A 24,425-nucleotide genomic window follows, 5' to 3' on the forward strand; every position below is an offset into this window, starting at 1 on the left:
GCACGGGGCTGGGCACGGGGATGGGCACAGGGCTGGGCACAGGGATGGGCACAGGGCTGATGGGCACAGGGCTGATGAGCACAGGGCTGGGCTCAGGGCTGGGCACAGGGCTGATGGGCACAGGGCTGGGCACAGGGCTGGGCACGGGGATGGCCACAAGGCTGATGAGCACAGGGATGGGCACAGGGCTGGGCACAGGGATGGGCACAGAGATGGGTACAGGGATGGGCACAGGGCTGGGCACAGGGCTGAGCCCAGGGAGGGGCTGGCACCCTGCAGGCAGCTGCCTCCCCCGAGCAGCGCTGGAGTGAATGGGAGTGCTCGCCTTGCTGAGGAATCAATAGGACCAGGCAGATTCACAAAGCCAGTGAATTATATGAAATCAAACCTTTTTTATTTTTTGTTTTAAATCCCTTCCTCCTCCTGAAAAGAGAGGGAGAGGCAGCAAATCATGGCTGAGTCGTTTGTAGACGTTGGCACAGCGTGAATCAGGGTGACCACGAAGTGTCCGTGTAGAACCTTCACCCTCTGCCTTCTCCCATCACAGATGGGCTCTGCTCCATCCCTGAGGCAGCGCCCCTGTCCCTGGGGAGGCTGGAGGACCACGCTGGCTTTTCCTCCTGTTGCCTCTGTGATGACCTGCCCTGCTCAGGCTCCTCTGCATCAGCCAGAGGCTTCTCTTGGCTGGACAAAGGTGTGATTGTGTTGTTCGTGATGAGGCCACAGCACAAAGTTATGAATTCCACTTTCCCAGAGAAGTGAGGTCGAGGCAGCCCTTGTTACTCCTGCACCGGGGAGGGCTGGCTCTGTTCAGGCTGCTGTGGTTTCCCTTTAACCTGGGTAATTGATACAACAAGAATTGTGTTGCCTGAGACAAAAAGTTGGTTGTTTTGCAGCTCTGCCATGAAGCAGGAGGCACAATATTTCCCCAAATTCCAGGGCAAGGGCCCAGCAAGGTGCTGGGCAGGGTTTGGGTAGCTGGGTGCTGAGCTGAGTGTTAGGGCTCAGCTGGGGACCCGAGCACAGCCCTGTGCCCTCAAACTCTGTTTGTGTTTTTAAGCTTTTTTTCACGGGCATTACCCAGCAGGGACATTGAGGAATGATCCTTGTTCAGGTGTTTGTTGCAGGATGCTCTGGCTCATGGCAGCCCATTATCCAAGTGAGAAAGGGGACTCCATCCTGCAGGCAGTGGCTGGGGTAACATTTCCAGTTCCATTTCCCACACAATCCTCTGGGAAGTGGTCACAGCTCGGGGGTGCTGCCAGCGGGGGCTCCGGGGCCATCCTGCCAATCTGGGAAGGCAAAGTCCAAGAGTAAAGTTTAAAAATAATCATAGTGAGAGACAGACTAGCAGACTGACATTTCTCTGGTCTGGCCAAGTCTCTGATAAATGGATGTTTATTCACAAAAGACCCAAAACAAAGCCATAGTTGAAACAGACTGGATTTTCCTTTAAAGGACTTCACGCGGGACCTTTTTATAGTATTGTGTTTGTTACTCACGAGTAGAAACCCTAAAATAAAGCTTTTTCCTAAATCCAGATTTGGTTTTCTTTCCCTTAGGCAAGCTTCAGGATGTTTCATTTTGTTACAGCTGCAATGTGTGTGTTTTCTACGTGTCAACAGCAATGCCATTGAATCCCATCTCCATTTCTGCCTAGCGGGAACATTTCCATAGGTTTAAATTGTTGTTCTGGAGCACTATCCAATATTATATATATCCATTCAACAGCATGCTCTTTGGGTGGGTTAGATTTTTGGGAAAGCTGGGTTCTGTTCTTGCAGGATTTCCATTCCCAGTCTCCGTGTATCCCTGAAAATGGGAAATTAAAAGTGTGTAGCATACATAAATTTTGCAAGCCCGGTGAACGAGATGACAAACCTTAAATCAAGGTGAAGACCTCGTTTGTGGCATCTGGGTTGTGAAAGTAATTAACAGTGTGTGGTGGCATCTGGCTAATGAGATCTACGGGGATTTTAAAACAAATTTGAGGAGGACCACATGCAAAAAAGTGAAGATGTTATATATTTTTGATGTGGAATTTGTGATGTGATGGTGTAGGTGTCCTCTCTGTTCCTCATGGGGGTGAGGCCATTTGTGGTTTCATTCCTTGTGTAGCCCAACACCACTGCTTGTCTGGAACTGGTTATGGAGTGTTTGAATGGCAGGAGGACAGAGCTGCCAGTCTTCATCGGTTCTTTAGTGCCTTCTATCTCCAGAGCTGAAGGGATTTCTGAGGAGCTCCATGGGCTGGGTTTGGTGGTCCCTTGGTTGCCCAGCTGGGGCAGAGCTCGGTGGCACCTGGCACGGTGTCACCTCGTACAGCTGAGCTATCCCCGTGGATTTTTGGTTATTTCTGCCTTTGTGACTCATTCTGGTTGTTTGGCTTCAAAAAAGGTGTCAAGGGATGACTTCTCCCCAGGAAGGGTGACCATGCCCTTGGAATGGTGGGAATGTCCTGTGGGCAGCCCGAGGAGCTGAGTGAGGAAGGAGGAGGTTGGCATGAATAGTGTGAAATCTATGCAGCGTCCCCAGATAACCAAACTAGGAATGAGAGAGAGCCAGGGGAAGCTGCAGTCTGACTCCCGGTGGCCTCTAAAGGTTTGAGGGCTTTCTCAGCATCCTCAGTGGTGTTTTGCTGCTGCATCCTGTGGTTGTGCCTTGTCTCATCCCATTTCCTGCCAGCTGGATGATGCTGTCCCAGCGAGGCAGGCCACAGCCAGGGAGTTTGGTAGGAGTTTTGCCCTGTCCTCATCCCTGCTCTGCTCCAGAGCTCACCAGTCTTTCCTCCTCACCTCTCAGCAGAGTTGGGGTTCAATGCAGCACCCTTAGCTTTGTGGGTGAAAACCAGCACTCAAACTCAAACTCTGTTTTCCTTTCCCAGTCACGTTTCTCAAGGCTGTTGAAAAGCCCTGAATGTGGAGGGGCCAAATCCTGCCCGGCTTGGCCGCAGAGGCAGGAGCAGCTCCCTGCGGGAAGCTGATGCTCACAGTGGATTCCAGCAGCGAGCTGCAGCTCTGGGGCCATCCCTGGCCTCTGCCTGCCCCCAGCTCTCTGACCTTCATCCCCCACAGCTTTGCTTTGGAGGGTATCTCTGTCTTCCGGCCGTGCCGTGTGGCAGTGGGAAATAGGAAACGGGAGAATCCATTTGTGTGACCTTCACTGTGACTGGGGCACACGAGCCCCAGTGCATGTGTCGTGTGACTGAGGGGTCTGAGCAGCTCTGCTGGGCTGTCCTTGGGGGTCCCAGCCTCGTGGTGTGCCCTTGGCCTCCCAGCAGGGCTGGCAGCAGCGGGGTGGGCAGAGGGTGCAAATCCAAGGGATGAAATGGGGCGAGGGGAGGCGGCTGCTCTGCGGTGCTGGTGTGTGCTTGGGCTGCCTGGGGTGGTGCTGAGGATTTGCCTGCCCTGCTGCTGCCTCCATCCCTGTTCACCAGCTCCCTGCAGCTCTGCCTTGCTGCTCCTGCCTCCACTTTGCCAGAGGGCCCAGTCAGCATCCCTGGTGCCCCGCTGCTGGAATATCTGCTCGTGCCAGCATGACCCTTCTCCAGCTCTCCAGCCGCAAAGCAGGAGGGTCACGAGCTGTCTGCTCACTGAGCTGGGGCTTGGCTCTTCCTCTCCTGCTCCAAACTCTGCCATCCCATGGCACAAAGAGCCCCCTCTCCCCTCCCCAGCCCCGCACGCCTGCGGCAGCCAGGGCTGATGGACAGGGGCCAAGCACAGCAGCTTGGTGCCAAGAACTTTCTTTGTTTCCAGCCACCTCCCTCCTTTTTGTTTTTTCTTTTTTTTTTTTCATTTTCCTCTCACCCTTTCCCACTCCATTTTCTATATTAAACCCACTCTGGCTTGGCTGCGTGGCTCAGCTCCTTTGGTTTCTCTGCCCCTTTGGGTTTCTCATGCGGTGGCCAAAGGGAGGGTGAGGCTCTCACATCTCCCCTCCTTTCAGGGTCGGGGTAGCACGGGTGAAATCAGAAGTCTGACGCTTTTGACTGATGCTTTTCCTCTTTGCTGGTGAAAGATGCTTTAAATATGTGGAGTTTTCCACAGAGAGGTTTCTTGTGGAGTCTCCCTGGAGCCGAGACCACACAGGCTCCAAGCCTTTGGAAGCAGCTCTGCAGACAGCTCTGCCCCTGCTGGAGGCTGTGATGTCTGGAGCTGCTGCAGGAGCTCTGCTGGAGCCTGGGGACCTTCTCTGGTGTCCCTGCAATGCCTTTCCAAGTCACCTTGGTGCTGCTCTCCACCCTGCCCATGTGGGTGTGGAGGAGCTGTGGGCACAGGGATGCCAGGGGAGCTCTGGGATCCTTCAGAGCCACCCAGGGAACGCTGTGCCGTGCCAGGAGAGCTGGTGTTGGGTGGCAGAGCTGCTCCTGGGCAGAGCTGGATGGTGCTGAGCTTGGGGTAGACTTGCTGCCAGGTTCAGCTGGGTGCCAGGCAGACTTCCCAGGCAGCTGCCCTCTCCAATCCTTCCTTGTGGGATTTCTGTGGGTCCCCCCCAGCCACGATGCCGTGCAAATCTCCATGAAAAACTTTGGGAAACTCCTGTAGGAGGAGAGAAGCCGAAACTGCAGCTCTGTGTTTTTCTCACCTTCACTCTGCCTTTTTCCTGCTCACATTTAAGCAGTCCAGGCTGCTTCCCAGCTTGTCCTGGTGTGTTTATGCAAAGAATCCAGAAGTGATTCTTCTGCGAGGTCACACGGCCTCGTGTTTTAGAACGGGAAACTGGTTCTGTTATTTTATTTTATTATTTTTTTTCTCAGTATCTGTTCTTAATTTCCTTGCCTCGAGTCAGCAGTTTGAGTCAGCTCCTCTCCTCCCCGTGCTGTTGTGTGGGACTTTGTGCCTCTTTGGGAAGGGCAGGACTGGGGATTTGGGAATGGCTCCGGTCCCTTTGAGCAGTGGAAGTCACCAGGAGCCACTGCTGTGTGCAGCACCAGGGATTTCCCTGCAAAAACTCTTCTGGTGGCTGACTGCTCCCAGGGCTTGCTGCTTCACTTCTTCAAGAGGAAAAGAAAGGAAAAAAAAAAGAAATCTCTGGCTGCCCTTTTCAGATTCGCACTGGCTTCTCATCCCCTCTGTCCCCGTGACTCCCGTGGCTCTGGATGTGTCTGAGCTGGCTCCTGAAGCCTCCCAGGAGCTCTCCCTGCCCAGGAGGGATGTCCCAGGTCCCCTGTGGCTCTCTCTTGTCACGAGTGCTGTCCCACAGCTCCCCCTGACAGCTCTGCTGTGCTTGGCCAGCTGCCATGGGTATGTCTTGTCCTTTCCCTGACACTTCCCTTCCAGAGGTTCTCATCCCCGTTCTCCATGGGGCCGTTCTCCCTGTGGGGAGGGGACAGCAGTGACAGATGCTGGGTGGTGATGCAGGGGACCGAGCTCCTGGTGCTGGCTGGCAGGGCTGCAAGACCCCCTGGGCCTTTTTCCATGTTGTATTTCCATTTAGGGCATTCAGTGTGACCCTGGGCAGTGGTTGGTGGTCCTGATGTCACACTGCTCAACTGGGAACTTGGAAGTAGTTGGTTTGTGACCATTTTCTTGTGATGTGGGGATCCCAAGGAGTTTGGGAGCCCAGTTCCAGTGGAGTCTGTTGTAGCCTTTTGCATCTGCAGGTTTCCATTTGCTGTGAAGGGTCTGTTCCATTCCTGTCCTGAGGGATGGGAACAGGCTTTGGTGTTCATGAGAAACGCTGCCCTGACCTGGCACTCAGCAAGATCCACCTGCACCTCAAAAACTGTGGCTTCTGTGCCTCCCAGGACTGGAGGCTCTCAGAAGAAGGGCAGGGCATCCTTTGCAGAGGGAAGGAAGAAGGGCAGCCACCATTCCTGGGTTTCATCACCTCAGCTCCTTCCCTCCCCTGCTGCAGACCCCACAGCTGGCCCGGGAAGGGCTGCAGATATTTGGATATTTGGGATTTGGACAGCTCAGCTGTTGGTTTTGGCCCAGCCCAAACCCCTCTGGATCCAGCCACCCCTCCCTGCTGTCCCCTCAGGAATCCCTGGGGCAGGCTCCAAGTGCCCATCCCACCCCAGAGCTGTGCCAGCTGCAGCCCTGGGGGATCCCAGGAATCTCCAGGATCTCCAGGAAAAGCCCTGCAGGTCCCTTCTCGGTGGGATTTCTTTGAAGGCCTGTAGAGACCAGAGCTGGAGGAGATCCATGGAATAGCTGCTGCCAAATGTCCTCCCCCACACCTGGGCTGGGGAAAAGCCTCTTCCTGGAGCAGCCTCTGCAGGGCTGGTGGGGTGGGGACAAAATTTGGGTTATTTTTGTTGCTGCTTCATGGTGGCTGCTCCTGGCAGGACACAACGCAGTGCCAGGCCAGAAGGGGAAACTTCAGACCAAGGGCAATGGTTTTAAAGCTCTCTTGATCATTGAAAGTGTCCTCCAGAAGCACCTGGGGAAGGGATTTATGGTTTGTGGGAGCTTAGTGCCTCATGTCCAGTCCTCTGGAAACACTCACTTTCCAATTAGGTGAGGGGAGCACCAGAGCTGTGTTTTCTGAAGAGTTTTTTTATTTTATTTTATTTTATTTCTGGGACAGCAGGGGCTGGATTAGATATCGGGAGAGACCGAGATCTATGATGGTTCTGACCCTTGGTGGGATGGGGCTGTTGGAAGGACGAGGAATATCCACAAGCAGAGAGGAAACTGCCCAGGTTTTCCAGGTACTGAGGAGCTCCCGTTCCTGTGGGTTTCCCCATCTCCTCTGCTTTCCAGAAACTGAGGAGATGCCCCCGGAGACCTTTTTGCTGTTGGATGTGCAAGAAACTCTTCTCCTGACCCCTGGGAGATCTGCATTTCAGCAGAACAGCAGTGAGCTCATCACTCAGCAGCAAGGCTCCTTCCCCCAGCTGCAGAGGACTCAGGGAAGCCTGGTGTGCCCTCAAACCTCGTGGCTTTATTACCCTGAAGAGCTCTGAATTGCTTTGGCTCGAGTATATCCACATCCTGATTAAAATCCCAGTCTAATAAGCTGTTGACTCCAAATAAAGGCAGGATAGGGATAAACAGTGAAGAAAAGCTGGCTCCTCCTGCTGCCCCAGTGGAAGGCTCTCTCCAGGCAGGCAGCCAGCGGTGATATAACCCCGAGGAGTGCTGGGGGCTGCTCAGAAAACTGGGATATCAGCTGAGCTTCCAGCCCACATGAGCTCATGCTGGCCCTGCAGCAAGTCCTGGGGAGAGGGTGAAGGAGCTGGAGCCTGTGTTAACATCAGGTTAACCCCTGGTTTGCTGGAGGGGTGCTGCCCCCCTTGGAGGCCCTTCCTGGCCTCCACAGCTGGAGCAGATGTTGTCTTGGAGAATCCATCTGTCTGCCTTGCGTTAATACGGAGGAAATGCAGGTCCTTCATCTCAAAATAAGAGGCTGGGAGTGAAAGCAGAGCAGGGAATGGCTCCAGATTGAGAGGCTGGGTTTGGATGGGATATTGGGTGCTGAGGCCCCAGCACAGGTGCCCAGAGCAGCTGTGGCTGTCCCTGCATCCCTGGCAGTGCCCAAGGCCAGGCTGGATGGGGTTTGGAGCAGCCTGGGACAGTGGAAGGTGTCCCTGCCATGGCAGGGGTGGCACTGGATGAGCTTTAAGGTCCCTTCCAACCCAAGTTCAACAAAAGTGGACCTTGAATTACTGGTTTGGAAGTAAGGAAGTTCTTTATTTTAGCAGTAAGAACTTGATCCCTCCTTGCTGCCTCGTGATCCCACTGGGAAGAATTTGTCACCCCTTGGGAGTGTCCTCACCTCGGTGGCTCAGGCTGTGTCAGCTCTCTGAGCAGCAGAGTGAGATTTGAGGTAGATTTTGAGTAGGTTTGATAAATACCTGAGTGTCGAACTGTCCTGGTGTTTGAGTTTGGATAATGGTTTAGGATGTTGGTCACATTCCAGAATCTGGAAAAACGGGAATCTCAGCGGGAAAAACCTTGTGAAACTGCTGAGGGATTCTGTTTTAAATACCAAAACATCAGCTTTTAAGAGCCTTCATGCTCGATTTTGCTAGCAGAAGTTCCCTTCACCTGGGCTTCTGAACATTTTGGTCCTTCTTCAAGGAATTGATACTTGAATTTCTGGTGGAAATAAGGACTTGAGTTGGGAGAAAAAAAAAAAAAAATGCCCGTGGTTCTGCTCAGTCAATCTGTTATCAATTTGAGATTTGTATCACTTGGGTGTTACACTGGCCCCTCATCGGGGTTATCTCTGCTTTCCGTGAAAAACAAGGGAGGGCATTAGATCAGTAATTGCCTCATTCTGTGATTTGCTCATTGTCCTTCACGGAATAATTAATGATGGAATGGGCTGGGTTTGGTGTTTTGTTCTGCACTCATCACCAGTTAAAGCCTGGTTCTGGGCTCTGTGGATAACCTGCAATGACTGGGGGTTGATCCTGTGGCATTTGAAGGATCAGGATGCTGATCTCCACCCCAGCAAGTGTAAGAAACCCAAACAGGTGGAGTTTCAGACCCTGGGGGCTTGAGCTGTTGCAGTCCCAGTTCCAGGGACTGGTGCAGGTGCTGCCCTTGGATCTCAACATCAAATCTGGTGCTGCAGCTGTAAATGGGGCGGCCAAGGTTCAGTCATTAACTCCTGTGTCTGGAGGGATTTGTGCTGTGTTTTTACACAGGAGTGCCGCTCCACTTTCAATGTGTGCCCCTCTTCAGGGCCACAGAGCTCGGTTCTCCACTAGAAACAAACATTTGGTTAAGCTGCAGCAGTGGGGCTCGATAATTCAGGCTTAGCTGAGTTGTGGTGCTGCAGAAGTGATCTGAAGTGTTCCCCTGGTTGTCAGCCAGCCGTGGGGGTTGCACTGACTGCTTTTTTGGGTTGTGGTGGGGTTTTTTTGGGTTCCCCGCTCTGATTTGTGCCTTTGTTCCCTCCAGGTCTACATCATCAAGGTCACCTGGTCCAATGGAGCCACAGAGGTCATTTACCGACGGTACAGCAAGTTCTTCGACCTGCAGGTGGGGAATCCTCCAGCCCTGGGCTCTGCCTGGGGAGGGTGAAGGGCTGAGGTCAGCAGGGCTGCTGGGCTCTGCTTTATCTGTACAATTGCTGGGGGTTTTATTGAGGGGGGGTTTGTTTGATTTGGGGGAGGATTTTGTTAGAGTTAGGTCCAAATTCCATTCCTGTGGCTTTCCCAGCTGCTGTCACAGCAAACCAGGACTGCCACTGGAAAACACTTGATTCCACGGAGCAGGGCCTGGGGAAGGGCCCACACCCCTGGCAGCAGCTGCTTTGGCACCTGCAGGAAAGATGGAGAGGGGCTTTTTACAAAGGCATGAAGTGACAGGACAAGGGGGAATGGCTTCAAACTGAGAGAGTGGGTTAAGATCAGATATCAGGAAAAAATTCCTCCCTGTTAGGGTGGGCAGGCCCTGGCACAGGTGCCCAGAGAGAAGCTGTGGCTGCCCCTGGATCCCAAGAAGAGGTTGAATGGAGCTCTGGGTAAGCTGGTGTGGTAAAAGATGTCCCTGCCCATGGCAGGATGTTGGAACTAAATGATCTGTAAGGCCCCTTCCAAGCCAGGCCATTCCATAATTCTGATTTAATTCCCTCCTGGTGCAGGAGGGAGCTGGGAGGGAAACAGAGGCTGGAAAGGCAATTGGGACAGGCTGGGCTGCAGAAAACCCAAACCAGTGCTCTGGGTGAGCAGGCAAAGGGTGTTTTGCACCTCCTCCTTGGTGGAGATGAGCCAAGGGGTCTGGCTGGGCTTTACGAGCCAAAACACAAACTGAGCTGCTGGAACAGGCTCTGTGCAGAGGAGAACAGAAAATGCACAAAGGGATCTCTGGGCTGGCAAAGGGGCCACTGGAATGCCCTTCCTGGGCTGTTTGTGGCACCAGGGGAGGAGCTGGGCACCCTCTGCCCCCAGAACGCTCTGAGGCGAGGCTGAGCATCACTGTGAGCTGTATTCCAGAGGAGAGGGAGAAAGCCTTCACCAGACCTGCATCCAGACAGGAACACACTGCTGAAATTCCAGCCTGGCCAGCAGAGCGAGCCCCTGGGAATGCAGATGGCTTTCCCAGGTTCAGCTGGCTCCTGCAAAGTCTGGGATGGAGCAGATGCTGCTCCCAGCGTGTCCTGTCCCCTGCCCAACGGGACACGGCAGAGCTGTGGCTGTGGCCGTGCTGAGGTGACAGCTTTGGGTGTCCCTGCTGTCACCCAGCCCCAGGGAGGGTGGCCCAGGCAGGGGTTAAGCTGTGAGCAGCTGCTTGTGTAACCAAGGAAATATGAAAGTAAATAAACAAGGAACAGCTGTTGGGCAGCAGCCAGGGCTGGAAGGAAATGGAACTCGTGCTTCCTTCTCTGCAGCATCTCGTGTTCGTGGAGCTCCGAGGTGCTGGCCAGGCTCATTGCAGTATCTGCTGCAAGAGGGGCACAGTTCTGGGGGGCTCTGTGCCTCCAGTTGTGCTGTTTCCCTGGGCTGGGGAAGGAATGTGGGGAATTGTGGCTGTCCTCCCTCTCGCTCCCCTCCATCCTGGCTGGAGCTGTGCACGCTCCTGAGGTGGAAAACGTCATCACTGGAGCCAGACACTCTGCAAAACACCTTTAGAAGCAGAGATGCTGTATAAATACATGTAAATATATATCATGGTGGAGGTGGGAAAATTTAAAGCAAACATCTCCCCACTTTGCTGTTCCCTGCAGCTTTTCTTTAAAAAAAAAAAAAAGAAAAAAATCCCAAAATTCTAACTATCACTCCTTTTTAGCTCTGTTGAAAGAATGAAAGAAGCTGTGGTTTTTCCCTTCCTTCCCCCTTATCACACATGCTTCCTGGTGTCCTTATTTTAAACTTGTGGTGCAGGACAGTGGAAATTGGATTGAGAGGTGAGGAGTGAAACAGATCCTCTGAGCACAGTGGAAAAAAATGCTCTAGGTAGGCTTGGTAGCACTGACTGTTGCCATTGCTGGAGGCCCTTCTTGTGTGACTCTTGGATGATTCTATGCCAATTTTAGCTCTTCAGGCAGAAGTTTTCCATGCTGGAAATTATTCATGCCTCTGGTTATTTAAAAAGAAAAAATTCCACACAGCCCCCCACAAAATAAGTGTGGGACTGAAATGGTTCAGCTGCTTCTGAAAACAGCAAGAGGGGAGAATATTTTTTCCTAGGTCCTGTTCTGGTGATCTTTTTGATGTGCTGGAGGAAGAATTGGAAATTGAGTTGCAGGTGATCTCTGTGTCAAGAATCTGTCTTTCAAGTTACCCAGGGAAAATCCATCCAGATTTATTCATCCTCACAGCCTTGAGCAATCCCGGTACATGCATGTTTGGGTCAGGATATTTGTTCATTTAATATCAATGTTCCCAGTGGCTCTGGCTGCACTTTCCATGCTCCTGTCAGAGGCTGAGCAGGGTTTGTTTTTTCAAACATTGAGCAAAGGTTGGTGCACCCTCCTTGGCTGTTCCTTGGCAGGGATGTGGAAGATTTTGGATCCAAGTGGGAGAGAGGAGCTTGGTGGGGCTGAGCCTGGGCTGGGGAGCTGCTGCAGCTCCGTCTGAGTGGCTGGGGAGTTTCTCCTGATATTCCCAGTGGGGCCACAGCTGAATCATTTGTCACCTTCCATTGTGGCTAAATAATTATTTCAGGAGCAGGGCCAAGGAAAACACGAGCATGATAAGTGCTGACAGCAGAGCCACGGGGCAAAGTGTCCTCCCCTCCCCAGGCAGGCAGGAAGGACACTCCAAACACAAACTGACCCAGGAGTGAAGCCTGGAGTCTGCTGGATTCCAGGGAATCCTTGAGGTTGGAAAAGAGCTCCAAGATCAGAGTCCCAGCTGTGCCCCATCCCCGGCTTGTCCCCAGCCCAGAGCTCTGAGTGCCACCTCCAGGGATGGGGATCCAACCCTCCCTGGGCAGTTCCAGTGCCTGAGCTCCCTTTCCATGGGGAAATTCCTGCTGCTGTCCACCCTGAGCCTCCCCTGGCCCAGCCTGAGGCCGTTCCCTCTCCTCCTGTCCCTGTTCCCTGGCAGCAGAGCCTGACCCCCCCGGCTGTCCCTGGCTCATTGCCCCTCTTTGGGACAGGTTACCTCAAGGCTTTTCCCCCTGCAGTCAAAAACCTTTCCTGCAGTTCCTGTCCCAGCTGGAGCTGCAGCAGAGGGTGATGTTTTGTGGCTGCTTCTCTGCACAGAGCTTTAATTTTGAGGCCAGGGCTGGAGGCACAACCCGGGCTGGGCTAAACGTGCTCGCTGCACAATTCAGGGACAGAAAAACTGAGAATTTGAAGCAACATTAAAATGGGCTCTGGCTCTCCCTGCCATTCCTGCCTGTCTGTGCATCCAGTGTGTTTCCCAGCTCTCATTTGCCCATGTGTTTAACAGCTTCTTCAGGTTCTTAGCTGGAAACTCTCAGATTTGACCCACCTGGAGCTGTGTCATCTTGGAGAGAGTCCTGCAGCCCTGGGGCCAACAGCTTTGTGTGGAACACCGAAAAATAAATAGCCTGTTGAAGTGGTGCCTACTTCCATGAGAAAACTGGCAGCAGGCAGTGGTCTGTGCCTGCCACCTCCACGTGGAACAGAGCCTGGCCCTTCTGGAGGGGGTTCCTCACCCGTTGTGTGCACATGGGCACCAGGCAGAGGGGAAAGTCTGTGTCTCGGGGATTCAGAGGGGTTTTAAATAATCCACCCCATTTAATGGGCTCTGAAGACTGGAGCTGGCACACAAAGAGGAATTATTCTCATCAGCTTGTTTCAGGCAGTTGGAGGCTTGAAAAATTAAAATGAGCCTCTTGCTTCCATTACTGTGAGCTCGGTGCTTGCCTTCCTCTGTCTCCTTCCCTTCCTCCTCCACCTCCTCCTCCATTATTTAACCCAGGCTCCTGGCAGGAGTCCTCAGAGGTGAAGTGTGTGTTATCTTAATCCTTCTGATCTGGAGAGCAAAGCACAGCTCTGCTGAGTAACGTGCCCCCAGCAGCACAGGGCTCCTGCAGGTGGGAATTGCAGCCTGGATTCCCCTCTCCTGGGTCATGCCTGCTCTGGGCTTCGCCTCTTTGATGCCAAAGCCCTGAGGCAGCTCAGCCTGGCTGTGGCTGCAGGAGCTGCATGGTTTTGTGTGTCCAGGGATGGTAAACAGTGCTCTCTCAGTAATTCTTTCGTAACAGGAATCTAATTTCAACACTTTGGGGATTTTTTTATTTTATTTTTTTTTTCTCCAGGGTTTATGGAGTTCAGCAAAATTCTGAGCAGTTGTGTGTGCAATGAACTTCGTGGTTTCGCCCTCCCACAAAAATAAATCAGCAGGAACTCACTCTCAGGCAGTTGGATCAGGACAGGGAAAAACCCACAGCTTCCTCCAGCCAGGTTCCTGCTCCAAAGCTCCAGCAATGCTTTGTCCTCTGTGCCCAGACTGCACCCAGAGCCACGAGCTCAAACACCACATGCAGAAGTGTAGGAATAGTGAATTCCCATCCTGGAACTCAGGAGGAGGATTATTTCCATTAAATAAGGGCTCCTCCTGTTTGCAGAAGGAGCAGCCGGTATTTTTCCAGCAGAGCACCAAAGACCTTCATCACTCTCCTCCTCTCTCCCTCCACAAAGAACATGCACAGTCCAATGCATTTCAGCCTAGTTAAAAGTTGGCTCTTTAACATTTTCCCTCTCCAAATGTCTCCCATTTATAGTGTCCCAGCCTTTGGCAGCGGCAGCTGGGGCAGGGCAGGGGCTGGAGCTGCTGGCACCCCTTCTGTGCCTGGCACACAGAGCTGTGCCTGCCCCTGGCAATCCTGGATTCCCTGGAGTGCTGCTGGATGAGCATTCCCAGGCCAGCACATGCCCAGGACACACAGCAGTGCTGGGCAGCAGGGGAAATCATCTTGGGTTCCTGGAGATAAAACCTGTCTTGAGCAGTGCTGGGAACGGCTCTCCATGGCTCATTCCATGTTGGGAACAGCTCTCCAAGGTTTATTCCAGGCTGGGAACAGCTCTCCATGCCTCATTCCAGGCTGGGAACAGCTCTCCATGGCTTGTTCCATGTTGGGAACAGCTCTCCATGGCTCATTCCAGGCTGGGAACAGCTCTCCATGGCTCTTGGTTTATTCCAAGCTCCTCTCCCTCCGCTTTGCTGGGGTTGTTGTGGGTCTGTTTCTGCCTGCTCCCTCTGGCTGGTTCCCGAGGCAAAGGAGGGCTGGCTCCTGAGCCTGCTCTCTGTTCATTCATCCCTCCTGGCACCCCTGGCCTCCTTCCCTCTGGAATCTTGGCAGAGCAGCTGCAGGAGCCAGCACATCCCAGGGGAAGCACCGCAGGCTCTGATCCGGGAGCGAGCCTGAGTGAAACCCATGGAGCCAAAAAGATGGGAGGGATGGAAGTTCCATCTCCTGGGGATGGAGCTGAGGTATTCTGCTGACAATCCAGCGAGGATTTTCTTTTGAGGGAGTCTTTGGATAATGGTTAAAGGTTTTCCTGTTTCCTCTCCCCTTGAGCCTGGGGTGAGCTGATGCCCTTCCACTCCCCAGCTACTTATTGTTGGAAAAGATCTGGAAATTCAGCTCCTCCTTCCTGCCAGGGCCCTGGTGGCTCCTCTCCAGCCTCTGCCACGGGCTCTGTCCCTGGGGAGATGCCCTGGGGGTTTTGGGGAGGTTTTGTGGGTCTGAGACCCAGCATCTCCGTGTGCTTTTAATCAATCTAACATAGCCACTTTGCTGGTGGAAAGACCTGCAATTTATATCATGTGGCAGCAGCCCTGGATCCAAACTGAACCAGTTTCAATCTGATTGATGCTGCCTGGGGAGAAGCTGAGGACGGAGAGCAGTAAATCAGCATGAAGGAGTGCTGTGTCTCAGAGTGGGGGATTTTCAGTGAAATGGCCAGGACCTGTTTCTATTGTTAAATCCTGGTACAGCACAGACTGCTCTGAGCACCACCCACACAGCCTGGGCAGCCAAGAGATGGATCTGTGCGCTTGGATGGGGAATGGGAGACACAAATAAGAGCTGGGCTTGCAGGGGAAGGCGATGAAGCTGGAGGGACAAGGTGTTTCCCCACACTCCTGAATCCTCACTCCCATCCCATCCCTTGCAGGGCGTGATCCCAGGCTCTCACAGGGCTGCTGTAAATCACTGCCCCCGTGCTTTTGGTGAGGGATTTCGGGCAGTTTGGAGTCCCCTAGCAAAAGCTGTGCATCTCTGCAGAGATCTCCTGGGCACAGGGGACCAATTTAACCTCTTGTTTTGCTCCATGCAACAAGTGATGCTCCTTTTTCCTTATTTCCCTTGCACGTTTTTCGCATTATCCTGAGTCTCGCCTGTCTCCTCATTCCCATCCCTGGGATGCAGCACAGACTTTTCCTGGATGTGAGGAAGGCTGAATCCCTCAGCTGGATTTGGGGAGACCTGGTGGGGCAGGGAAGAGCTCAGGATCTGCCCTTCCCCTGTGACTCACAGCTTCCAGTGGGGAGGGGAACTTTTAGCCTGAAAATGGAGAGGGGAAAACGTGAGATGGTGCCAAGTGTGTGGATGCTGCAGGGCTCTGTGGTGCCATGCTGACTCCAGGGTTTTCCTTCTGCTCATCTTCCCACCCCCAGGGTGCTGCTCTGCACCCTGGTGTGGTGATTTCCACGTTCTGGTCTTTACTGGGAACGCAAAGTGAGCAATAACCCAGATAAAAAAATGGTCTCTGGTGGCATGAGGACACCCAGCACCTTCCCTGCCACAATTCCACCTCCCTGAGCCTTCCTGCCTTGCTGGGACCACACTTGGAGGCCTCTGCAGGAGGAGTGAGTCACTGAGTTGTGCATTATAAATGAGGTTTGTGGCTGTCTTCACCTGGCAGCATGGAAATCAGATCTTGGAGGTGTAATTAAGGGAGGTGAATTTATTGTTGTAATACTGCCTTTGACTGAACATTTAGGGTTTCACTTGGATGTTGTTTTTCACCATGTTAAATTAGCCAAACCAGGTATTTTCTGATACACAAGGTGATGTTGTGCAGCTTGTGGAGAATTCCTTGTGCTCCGATTTTCCTCTGTGGGCAGATCCCTTCCCATCAACCCTGGCATTCCTGGAGAGGAAGAAGATGTGGTGTTGTAGCAGGTTTTGAAGAATACCTCCCTCATTACGCCTCAGTACACCTCAAACTGGAGTTTGGGTGTTAAAAAGAGGATTTGAGACCCTTCTGGGGCTGATCCCCCTCCCCAAAGTGGCAGAAAAGCAGCTTGGAGCTCTAGGAGAGCCAGGAAGGAGGAGAAGGAGGTGGATGGAGGTGAAATCTTTCCCTGTCTCGTGCTGAGCAGTTCAAGTTCAGGTGTTTCAACTCTTCTTGCCCCGGGCACTGCAGAGCATCCTGGTGATGCTGAGCCTTGCAGAGTTTGATTTGGGATTTTGTTTTTAGGGAATGACATTGCTGGAAAACGGAGGAAATGCATTTTAGAATATTAAATTGTGGTTCTCCCTTCCTATCTGAGGATTTCTGCCTGCAGAGCCTCTGCTGGCAACAGGCATTGCCCTTCTGCTGCCCTGGGAAGTGCTGGGCTCTAGGAGCTTCCAGGGGATCCAAGAGCTTGGAGTTCTCACCCCATCTCAGACAAGAGAATTTTGCAATCCCATGGTTTTTTCACTGCCCAAAGAAGTTTCTGTGCTCAGCCAGGTAAAGAGTTAAACCAGCTGGGAAGCTCTTCAAAAGTTAGTGTTTAAATTTTATCAAGGAGAGAAGCTCAGTTCAATGTAAAACGTCCTCTTGGGTTTTTTTTTTCACTATTAATATTCTAAAGAAAAGCTTTCCCCTTGATGAGTCACTTAAAACATTAAAAAAAAAAAAAAGGCAAAAAAGCCTTTTAATTTCAGCAGTTCACATTGAAACGTTAATTGTAATGAATCCTCACCTGCTGATCTTTCTTCTTGGCAAATCAGCATTTTCCAGTTCCCCTCCCACCTACGGGAAACTTTAAAAAAGTCCCCTTGGAAAGTTCCCAGGAGCTCTGAGGTTTCCATTTGGGGGGTGACAGCTTTGCACCTGCCAACAGGTGGCCCAGAATTGGGATGGATTTTTTAGCAGGTGATGAATTTGGCCAGAGGCTTTCCAGATTTTCTCTTTTTGTGTCCCTGTGGTGAGGTGATGCTTTGAGGGGAGCTCTCACGTGCAGGGTTTGTGCTCCTGAGAGGTTTTGCTTGTCCTGCTTGGATCCTAAAAAGGCAGGTGCAGCTCAAGGTGTGTGTGCCTAATGCTTCCTGTGATTCCAAATTGCTCCTGCAGTGGCAGCTGCTGACCAGTTGTGTGGCCCTTATTTTTTTTCACCCCCTCTGACCTCAGTTAATTCTTTTTTTTTGTCGATTGCTGAGCGATGCTTCGAGTTTTCCGTGAGGTTTTCACACTGCAGCCTCTGTGATGCCATTTCCTGGTGCTGGAGGGGTGGGGATTGCCTCTCCTGGTGATGTGTGAGATGTGCTCCTCGCTCTGCTCGCTTGTGTCAGCTCCTGGTGCTGTGAGCATCCATGGAATGGGAATTACGTGGCACCACTGGAGCCTTCCCCAGGACTGACATCCCACATTTGGGACCTCAGCTTGTTAATCCTTCTGTCTTCTGGGCTTTTTATCTGCCCCCTGTTGGTTCAGACCTTGAGGATGCAGGGAAGGTGCCCCTCGTGGAATCTCAGAGAGACTAAACATCAGTTTCCTGTGAGCTGCTGCCAGCTGTCTCCTTCCCAGCCTGTTCCTTGGCAGGAGTTTCCCAATCCAGCTGATTCCAGTGCTTTGATCTGAGGGAACACTTGGAGAAGTCCCTGGTTCTCAGCCTGGAGCTGTGTCCCTCATGTCCCCAAGGGGCCAGCTGCTAATGATGCCTTAAGTTTTAACTTTCATCTTGGGCAATTCACCCCAAGGTGGAAATGGACCAGAACTGATCCAAAGGTGAAACTCCTGAGCCAGGGCCATCCTGGGTGCAGCCAGGGCCGGGCTCTTGCAGTGCCCAAGGTGCATCCTTTAAATAAATCTTATTAATTATAATTATATAACTAATATATATTTAAATATTAATAATTAATTAATTAATTAAATATTAATTACCATATATTTAAATATATAATTAATATATATAATAATTAATAATTATATAATAATATTATTATATTATTTATACAATTATAATAATTACAATTATATAATTGTATATTATTATATAATAATATTATTAATTAAAAATATCTTTTAAATAGTTAATGTTTTATATAGTTACAATATTTCTAATTAAAATATTATTAACTATAAATAATAAAATTATATAATTATTAAAATTATATATAATATATTATATACAATATATAGTTTATATATAAAAATTATAAATGTAGAATTATAAATACATATATTTACATAATTTATATTTTTATATTTATATATAATTTATATATATTCTATTTTTATATATATAAATTAGAAATATCTATATAAATAGATATATTTATATATATATTTATATTATATATAAATATATATATTTATATAGAATTTATATATATCTATATAAATAGATATATTTATATATATCTATTTATATTATATATAAATATATATTTATATAGAATTTATATATTATATATAAATATATATATTTTCTGTATATAATATATTCTATATAATATATATTTATATACAGTATATATTATAATTATATATATTTTATATATATAAAATTATATCTATATTTACATATTCTATTTTTTATTATACATATATTTAATTTTTTTAAAATTCTTTTTTTCAGTAAATCCCTGCATTATGTGGGATGAGTGGGATGAGAGCAGCCTTGGCCCGGGCTTGTTTCTCCTCAGGGCAGCTGCTGGTGCTGCTGGTTGTGCCTTCCCTGCTGCTGCTGCTCTCACAAAGAGTCTCTTGTGGCTCTGCCAGCGCACCCAGCCAGACTGGGGAGCCTTTTGTTGAATTCCCTTTTCATTCCCCTTTTCCCTTCGAGTGGTGTGGAAAGCTGGATGCTCTGGATAACAGCCCTGGGCTGGAGGCTGCCTCTGGCTGGGCCACCAAGGAGCAGTGTGGCTTCAGGCTGAACTCTGCCAAACAGAGCAAATCCCAAAATCCAGGCTGGGCCAGGCTGGGAGGGACCCCAGAGGGTCACTGGTGTCACCTCAGGCTGGGAGGGACCCCAGAGGGTCACTGGTGTCACCTCCCTGCTCCAGCAGAGCCATCCCAGAGCACAGGGACAGCAGAGTGCCCAGAGGGCTCCAGGATATCCCCAGGGAGGAGATCCCATCCCTGCTCTGGGATCTGTTCAGGGCTGGGCACTGCCCAGGGAAGTTCTTCCCTGTGTTCAGGAACCTCCTGGGCACCGGTTCCTGCTCGTTCCTCTTGTCTCATTCAACAAATCCTCCTGAGAAGAGGGAAAAGCTCTTCCACTGTATTGTGGAAATCAGAGGAGAAGCAGAGCGTGGCACACCTGATTACCTGCTGGCACTTGGCTTGAGGCTGTGGGGTTTTGGCAGCGATTTCTCCAAGCGTTTTCCAGCTGGGAAGTGACATGTCCTGCAGCAGCCAGATCTCTGGGGTCACCCTGTGTGGTGTAAAACCCTCTGGCACTGCAGCATCAGCTGCTTTTTGGGCAAAGCCTTCTGCTTCCCAGGAATCCTGCTGAGCAGGGACATTCCCCTCTCCCCAGGCTCCCCTGCAGCACTCTTAATTGCTCTAATTAGGATATTATCTTACCAGTTTCCTGTTGCTGAAGCAGCTCTCTGCCAGCATGAGCCGCTTTTCAAAGGCTGCCCATCCCTGGGGGTGTTATCCTGGTTTATTTTTCCTGTATTTTCCTGTCAACGGACAGCTGGGGATGGGGACAGGGAATTCTCACAGTCTGCCTCACTCCACTGCCCAGACATTCCTGGGTAAGGAAAACAGCTAACTGATAAGATAAGTTGGTGGTGGAGATAAATGTGGAGAAACATGCCCTGTGCTGGTGTGGGAAGCCTGGGCTGGACACTCCACTTGGGATCCAGTCCTGGCTCTGGGAAGCTGCAATCCCTCTCCCTGCTGCAAAGGGGTCAGTAAAAAGTGGGATACAACAGCTTCCCACATCATAAAAGACACCAAAATTCTTCAAACTGCATCCACTCCAACCTTTTTTTTTTCCTTCTCTGTCACAAATACTTAAAAATGATCTTGGAAGGGGAGAAACAATAGATTAATTGTTGCTGGGTTGGTTTTTTTTTTTTCCCCTTCATTTTTCTCCCTGAACTGGCTGAGTGCAATCCTGAGAACGAGACTTGGCCCCTCTGTTTTGTGTCTGTCTGCATCTCCCCTGCCCTGTCTGCCCATCTCCCCGGGATCTTGGCTGGGAATGGGATGTCTGGAGCTTGGATGGGAACCTTTGCTGCAAAGAGGATTTGTGGGAGTCTCCCATGCCAGCCTCCCTGCCACAGCCCTTGGGAAAAGGTGTTCCACCAAGAAAACTTGGCACTGGAATCTGCAGACCATCCTCTGGTGTCTGTCCCTGTGTCCCTCGCCCAGGGTTTGTAGGGTTACTGAACTTTTACCCTTTTCCCATCCTTTTTCCAGAGCTGGGGCTGCTTTCCTTGGCAGGAGCAGCGTGACAACCTGTGCTGCATCCCCATCCTGCAAAATCAGCAGGAGGACATGGGGAACCTCAGAACCTGGAGCTCTGCCAGCTGGCTCTTCCTTGTCCCTGCTGGCTTCCCTTGGGTCTGAAGCTGCTCTTTTCCACCCTCAGTTTTGTGCTTTCTGGGTTTCTGTGGATCCTCTATCCCAAAGTGCCTCCCCTGCTTACAGCCAGCTTGTTTTCCTTGGAGTGAGGTTTTCAGCTGTTCTTCCCACGGGCTCATGCCCAGGAAAACCCATGAGCTGGTGTTTGCTGCTGCCTCCTCCAGAGCTGTGCGATGTGGCAGCCAGGCTGGCTGGGATCCACGGGATCAGCCCCCCTGCCCTCTCCTTCCCCACTTCTCCTCTTCCTGTGAATGCCAGAGGGTGCTCCAGGCCCTCTGCAACCTCTTTTGCTCCTTGCAGCATGAAAAAGGAGGGATTTGTTACTTCCAGGCAGGTCTGGTCTGGCTGGGCTGGTTCTGGTGTTACTGGGTTGGGTGGAGCAGAGAAGGGTCCCCAGGCTGAGCAGTGCAGCAAAAGGAGCTGGAGATGGGCTGGAGTTCTGGGTGGATTTGGTGGGATCACATGGCTGGGAAGGGATCTGGGCAGAGGCACAGCCCAGACACGTGCTGGTGGGAGAGCACCGTCCGTGCCTTGGAGCTTCCAGAGCTCTGGGAGTGAGGGATCCTCAGCTGGGGCTGCAGCAGAGGCAGGGAAAGCTTCCAGTGCCTCCAGGGTTGCTTCCAGTGCCTCCAGGATTGCTTCCAGTGCCTCCAGTGTTGTGCTGTTTAACCACAATCAGATGTGCAGCGTTGGTGCCTTGTTTTCCTCACCCTTCTCCAGCCACAAGCTTCCCCGAGCTCTCCCCTGCAGAAGGAGCAGGGCCGGGGGCTCCTCTCCACCACAGCACAACAGGAGTGTTCCACAGAGTGACAGGGATGTGGTGCCAGCCTGGATTTTCATGGGCTGGGGGAGATCTTGGCCTCTCTGGGGCTGCTGTAATGTCACCACAGTCCCTGGCTGGTGCCAGCTCTGGGGACGTTTTTGTCACCTCCTGGTTGTTTTGGGAGGCAGCTGTGAACACAGCCCCACTGTGCTCAGTGCCACCCTGGTTCTGAGTTCTCCTGTTCTCACTCTGAGAGCTCTTTCTGGTTTTCCTGTTGTCTTTGGGAGTCTTGGGGGAGGTTTTAATTTCTTCTCAAAATCCTTCCTTCCGTTTGTCCTCTCTGCACCAAACCTCAATAACTTACCCTGGGGTGTGAGATCCAAGGGAAAAACGTGTGACCACTGCATGTGCAGGGCTGCAGAGGGCTGATTCGATTTTCCAGGTGCTCAGGACACTTCCTGGGCAGGTTGTCTCCAGTGCTTCCATAAGTGCTGAATTATTCAGGCAGGGAGCTCCAACAGAGAGAGTCAGACTCATTTCAATACCCTGGGGAGCAGGGAGCTGCAGAAATCCTGGGAGACACTTCAGAACCATGGGGAAAGCAAGGGAGAGTTTCCATCTCCCTCCCCTCCCTCATATCCAAAGGTTGGATATCTCTGGGCCTGTTCTGTCTCCTCTCCTGCTTTGTCCCCTCCTGGCCTTGTGTCTTGCCATTGAATCCCTGACTCATCTCTCTTGCATTTCCTTTTCTAGATGCAGATGCTGGACAAGTTCCCGATGGAAGGAGGCCAGAAGGACCCCAAGCAAAGGATCATCCCCTTTCTGCCAGGTAGGAGAGGAGGCTCCAGCAAAATCCCTGCTGCTTTTTTTGCCCTGCAGGAGCTTTTTCCCAGTCTGTGTGGGAGCACACACATATTTTATGTGTAAAACCCGCTGAACCACCTGGGCAGCAGCGAGTTCTTGGCCTGCAGCGTGTCCTTTAAAACCTCTGGATTTGTTAGCAGCGTGCCCAGGGAGTGTTAAACCCCTCAGGATTTCTCTTGTCCCTCCAGAATTCCTGAGTGGAAGACCAAGAAGCCCCCAGGCACAGCGCAGGGCTGAGGGTGGTGTGAGGCTCCCCAAAACTGCTTTCCCTGTCCCCTGCAGCTCCAGGGGACATCCAGAGAGAAGGAAAGAACAATGGAATCCAAGCTGATCGACAGCCTCAGCTTCCTCCTGTGGTGTTTGGGAGTGACTGCTCCAAGACAGGATTTCTGTGGTGTGGCATGTCCAACACGAGTGGTTTTATGCCCAAAGAACAGATGTGATAATCCGTGGCACTTTGTGGTGTGGGGGATTGCTGCTGGCTGCTGCTGTGGGGGGAAAAAGGATTCTAAATATGCCTTGGGAAAATAAGCAGCCTGTGGGGAGTCTCTCTGACCACAGAGTTGTCTTTACCCCCAGCCCTGAGCAGCTAATGAGGATATTTAGGAATGTCACGGCACCATAATCACTTCCAGTGGCTGTCAGGTCTGTTTAGTGCAGCCCTTTGTGCTGTGCTCTGCCTCCTGGCTCTTCTAGAAACATAAAGGCCATTGTGGGCTTTGCTTTTCTCTGAGTGGTGTGGAAAAGAAGAAAGGAAAAAAATCATTTCCATCCCTTTCTGAGCAAGAGAATCCTGTCTGGGTTTCTGATTCTGGCTTGTCCTGGCATTGTAGCATCAGCAAAGGCAAAGCTCACCTGATGTTACAGCAGAAAAGGCCTTGCTGTACAAGTGCTCCTGCCAGCAGGAAGAGATGGAAGCCAAATTGGCAAAGGGCATCACTTGGAAAAATTGGATTTGTGCTTTGTCTGTGCTGCACTTGAAGAAAATTCCCACCAAAACGCCGCTATTTTTGGAAGAGAAGCCTGGTCGGATCTCTGCTGCTCACACTCACCAGTATTTGTTTCTCCTTGGTGTTGGAATAGTTTCCCTTTGCTCAGAAAGATGTCATTGGGATTTCCACTGTGGGAAAAAGGGGGTGGAAATTGCTGGAAAATAAAGGCTGGGACAGCCTCGGGAGCCCTGTGCTTCGGGGAAGTTGTGATGCTGGGAGTGGGAATGGTGGTGCCTTTGGCCTCCAGCCTGCTGGAGCAGTCAGGAGCTGGTGGCTTTCCCTGGAGCAGTTCAGTGAGCCAGAAACTCCCCAGTGAGAGGGTGGGCAAGCTCTGCTTCTGGAAGAGGATTTCACCTGGGGGTAAGGGAAGGCTCTTTCAATATTTACTGGCTGCACTGGAGCCTGATTCCTTCCTGGAGCACTTCTTTGTTTTCCCAGTTTGGGATGATGACAGGTTTTGTTATAGCTGAACCCCAGCTTTGTCTCTCTCAGCCCAGGTGAGCTCAGTAAAGCAGCCTGGGACTGTTTTTCTGCCCCCCAAAAAAGGGGTTTTTTTCCGGTTCTATCTCCCTAGACTTGCTGGGGTTTGTGTTCAGCTTCTGGGAGTACTGGAGATTGTTCCCAATTGCATTTTGAGCATCTGAGTTTCATTACCAGGGGAGATTTGGCTGTGGTGGTTTCCTGCAAGTGCTCTGCTTTCTGGGAAGGCCCTTGTGGGGCAGCACCGGGCCTTGTGGCAATTCCCAAAAATCCCTCCTGCAGCCCTGGCTTCCTTAGCAAACCCCAGAGTGTCCCGAGCTCAGGGTCACCCCCAGGGCCTGAGAAGGTGCTGCTGGGTTTGTGTGTCAGCCTGGATTCCTGGAAGGAATTCCAGGATTACCCCACATGACACCCCCAGCCCGCAGGAGCTTTGTGCTGCCTCGTTTTGTGAGCGCCGGCTTGGAGGATTTGACTTTTTATGGGAAATTCCTGGAGACTCTGGCCTCTTGAAGCAGGTCTTTGATGCTATCAGAAGGGCCTTTTGTTAAGTGCAAGTCCTTCAGCTCTGGTGGAGTCCCAGAGCTGGGTCCTCCAAAGGCAGAGCAGCTGCACTCGAGCTTTGGGGCCAGGGCTCGTCCCTTTCTGGCTCCTGGCACCGCTTTCATCCCACAGCAGAGCCTGGTGGGCTTTGGATTTTC

The 24,425-nt window shown here is 51.3% G+C and overlaps 1 protein-coding gene across 4 annotated transcripts in view; it reads left to right on the top strand.

Annotated features, from left to right (window-relative positions):
• SH3PXD2B (SH3 and PX domains 2B) overlaps positions 1 to 24,425 on the top strand; it is a 61,593-nt gene that overhangs the window by 2,019 nt on the left and 35,149 nt on the right. For all 4 annotated transcript variants that reach the window (XM_086852135.1, XM_086852134.1, XM_086852138.1 and 1 more), the window contains exons 2-3: positions 8,856 to 8,936; positions 22,145 to 22,220. In XM_086852135.1, coding sequence (XP_086708261.1) covers positions 8,856 to 8,936; positions 22,145 to 22,220 — 157 coding nt within the window. The remainder of the gene's footprint in view (positions 1 to 8,855; positions 8,937 to 22,144; positions 22,221 to 24,425) is intronic.

Source organism: Cyanistes caeruleus, chromosome 15 (genome assembly GCF_971803275.1).
Source record: "Cyanistes caeruleus chromosome 15, bCyaCae1.hap1.1, whole genome shotgun sequence".
NCBI lineage: Eukaryota > Metazoa > Chordata > Aves > Passeriformes > Paridae > Cyanistes > Cyanistes caeruleus.